The 1,968-nt window shown below is 35.8% G+C and overlaps 1 protein-coding gene across 1 annotated transcript in view; it reads left to right on the top strand.

The window, feature by feature from the left end:
- Positions 1 to 516: 516 nt before the first annotated feature.
- The window catches only part of LOC106471255 (leucine dehydrogenase-like), a 32,328-nt gene continuing 30,876 nt past the window's right edge, over positions 517 to 1,968 (top strand). Inside the window, exon 1 of the mRNA XM_022399867.1 lies at positions 517 to 617. Coding sequence (XP_022255575.1) covers positions 526 to 617 — 92 coding nt within the window. The 5' untranslated portion in view covers positions 517 to 525. The remainder of the gene's footprint in view (positions 618 to 1,968) is intronic.

Here is a 1,968-nt window from a genome sequence, read left to right on the forward strand (position 1 = left end):
ATTTAAAGAAATCCTTAATATTAATTTTTACATTTTCAGCTAACTTTTTCTCATACATCCTTTTTGATGTCCTAATTTTCTGTGTCACCAACTTTCTTGATCTTGTATAATCTTCTAAGTTTTCTGTCATACCAGTCAATTTAAATTTCCTAAATTTTTTGATGTCTTTAATTTTATCTCGTACCCTTTGTGAGCCAACCTGGTTTTTTAATTGTAGCTACCCTTTTCTTTCTATTAGGAATATGTTAATATCCTTTCTTAGCTAAAGACAACAAAATTGCACAGTATTCCAAGTGAGGCTTAACTAGTGATTTGATTAGAGATAATTACTCTTTTGACTTGCAATTATTGTACTTGTAAATACACCCTAATGTTCTATTAGCTTTACTACTAGTAACAAAGCATTGCTTTGATGATTTGAGTGACTTATCCATTGTTAACCAAGATAATGTTTTTCAGTCACATTATTGAGTGGGCTCCCATCAATATGAATTACTTTTGTATTTTCAGTGTGGTGGAATTCGAATGTTAGAGTACCATTCCATGGAAAATTATTTACAGGAAGGCTTACGGTTGTCTACTCGATTAGGCATCAAGTCAGCTCTGGCTGGGTTATGGTGAGGGGAAATTTCTGTTATCTTTTTCATAAAAAAGTGTTTTGAAATGTTGTTACAGTTAGATGAATTGTTTGATAAAAATGCATGTTCAATTATCCAGGTCTGTATTTAGATACTAGAATGTGTGTATGAGATTTTCAAAGAGTTTTAGCACAAGTACAATAAGATATCTTACCGTTTTAATTAATGTAATTAATTGTTCATATCTTGATATAGAGGATATTCTGCTAGTTTTACCTTGAGGCTCATAACAAAAGGCTGTAATGTTAAGTTATGAAAATTCATATGTTTTATATTTTATGATCTTATGTTAATGTCACTCATGATGTTATTTATCAAAAGGCTGTAATGTCAGGATGTGACAGAATCTTCAGTGTGAGTTGATGTCACTTCTGATATACAAAAAAGGCTGTAATGTAAGATTATGAAAATATTTACATACCATGTTTTCAATTTTATGACATCTTATGGCATGTTTATCACAGGATTTCCAACATAAGTTGATGTCACTTGTGATGTATTTATCAAAAGACTAATGTCATGGTGTAACAGAATCTTCAGTGTGAGTTGATGTCACTTCTGGTATACAAAAAAGGCTGTAATGTAAGATTATGAAAATATTTACATACCATGTTTTCAATTTTTCGTTGATCCTTTGGGGTATCGTGAGAATCATCTCGTCAATTTTAGATTGTGGGATTTTTGCCCACTCTTGCTTCAAAATTTGGAGTAGATAGCTCTTCGAAGTTGGTTCTTTTGGTTGTTTCTTGACTTGCCAGTCGAGTATGGCCCAGAGGTTTTCGATGGGGTTCATGTCAGGAGATTGGCTCGGCCAGGGCAACTTCTGGATACCATTTTCTTCCTGCCACTTTTGGGTGTTTCTAGCAGTGTGACACGGTGCTCTATCTTCCTGGAACAACGTTGTGTTCTTGTCTACGAAACCCGAGGAATAAAGTGGCAAGAGTCCTTCCTCCAATAATTGGACATATTTTGCAAAATTTATGTTGCCAACGCACTCCACTATGCTCGATCTCCCACCAACCCAAACCATCATGCTGAAACCACCATGCTTCACAGTTGGCTGCAATCTGTTGGGCCAAAACTCTTGGTGAGGCATTCTCCAGACCCATATCCTTCCACTGTCCAAAAATTGAGGGAATCTTGATTCATCTGAGAACAGTACAGTCTTCCAAAAGTTCAGAGGCTTAGTCATCATATCACTTGCCCACTTCTTTCGTCTCACTATGTTGGCAGGTCTTAATAAGGGTTTCCGTCTAGCTGCGCTGTAACGATAACCCAATCTGTGGAGAATCCATTGAACAGATTTCGGGCTCATCCCACCAACTTTGGC

The sequence above is a fragment of the Limulus polyphemus genome, unplaced genomic scaffold, assembly GCF_000517525.1.
Source record: "Limulus polyphemus unplaced genomic scaffold, Limulus_polyphemus-2.1.2 Scaffold4495, whole genome shotgun sequence".
Classification (NCBI taxonomy): Eukaryota; Metazoa; Arthropoda; class Merostomata; order Xiphosura; family Limulidae; genus Limulus; species Limulus polyphemus.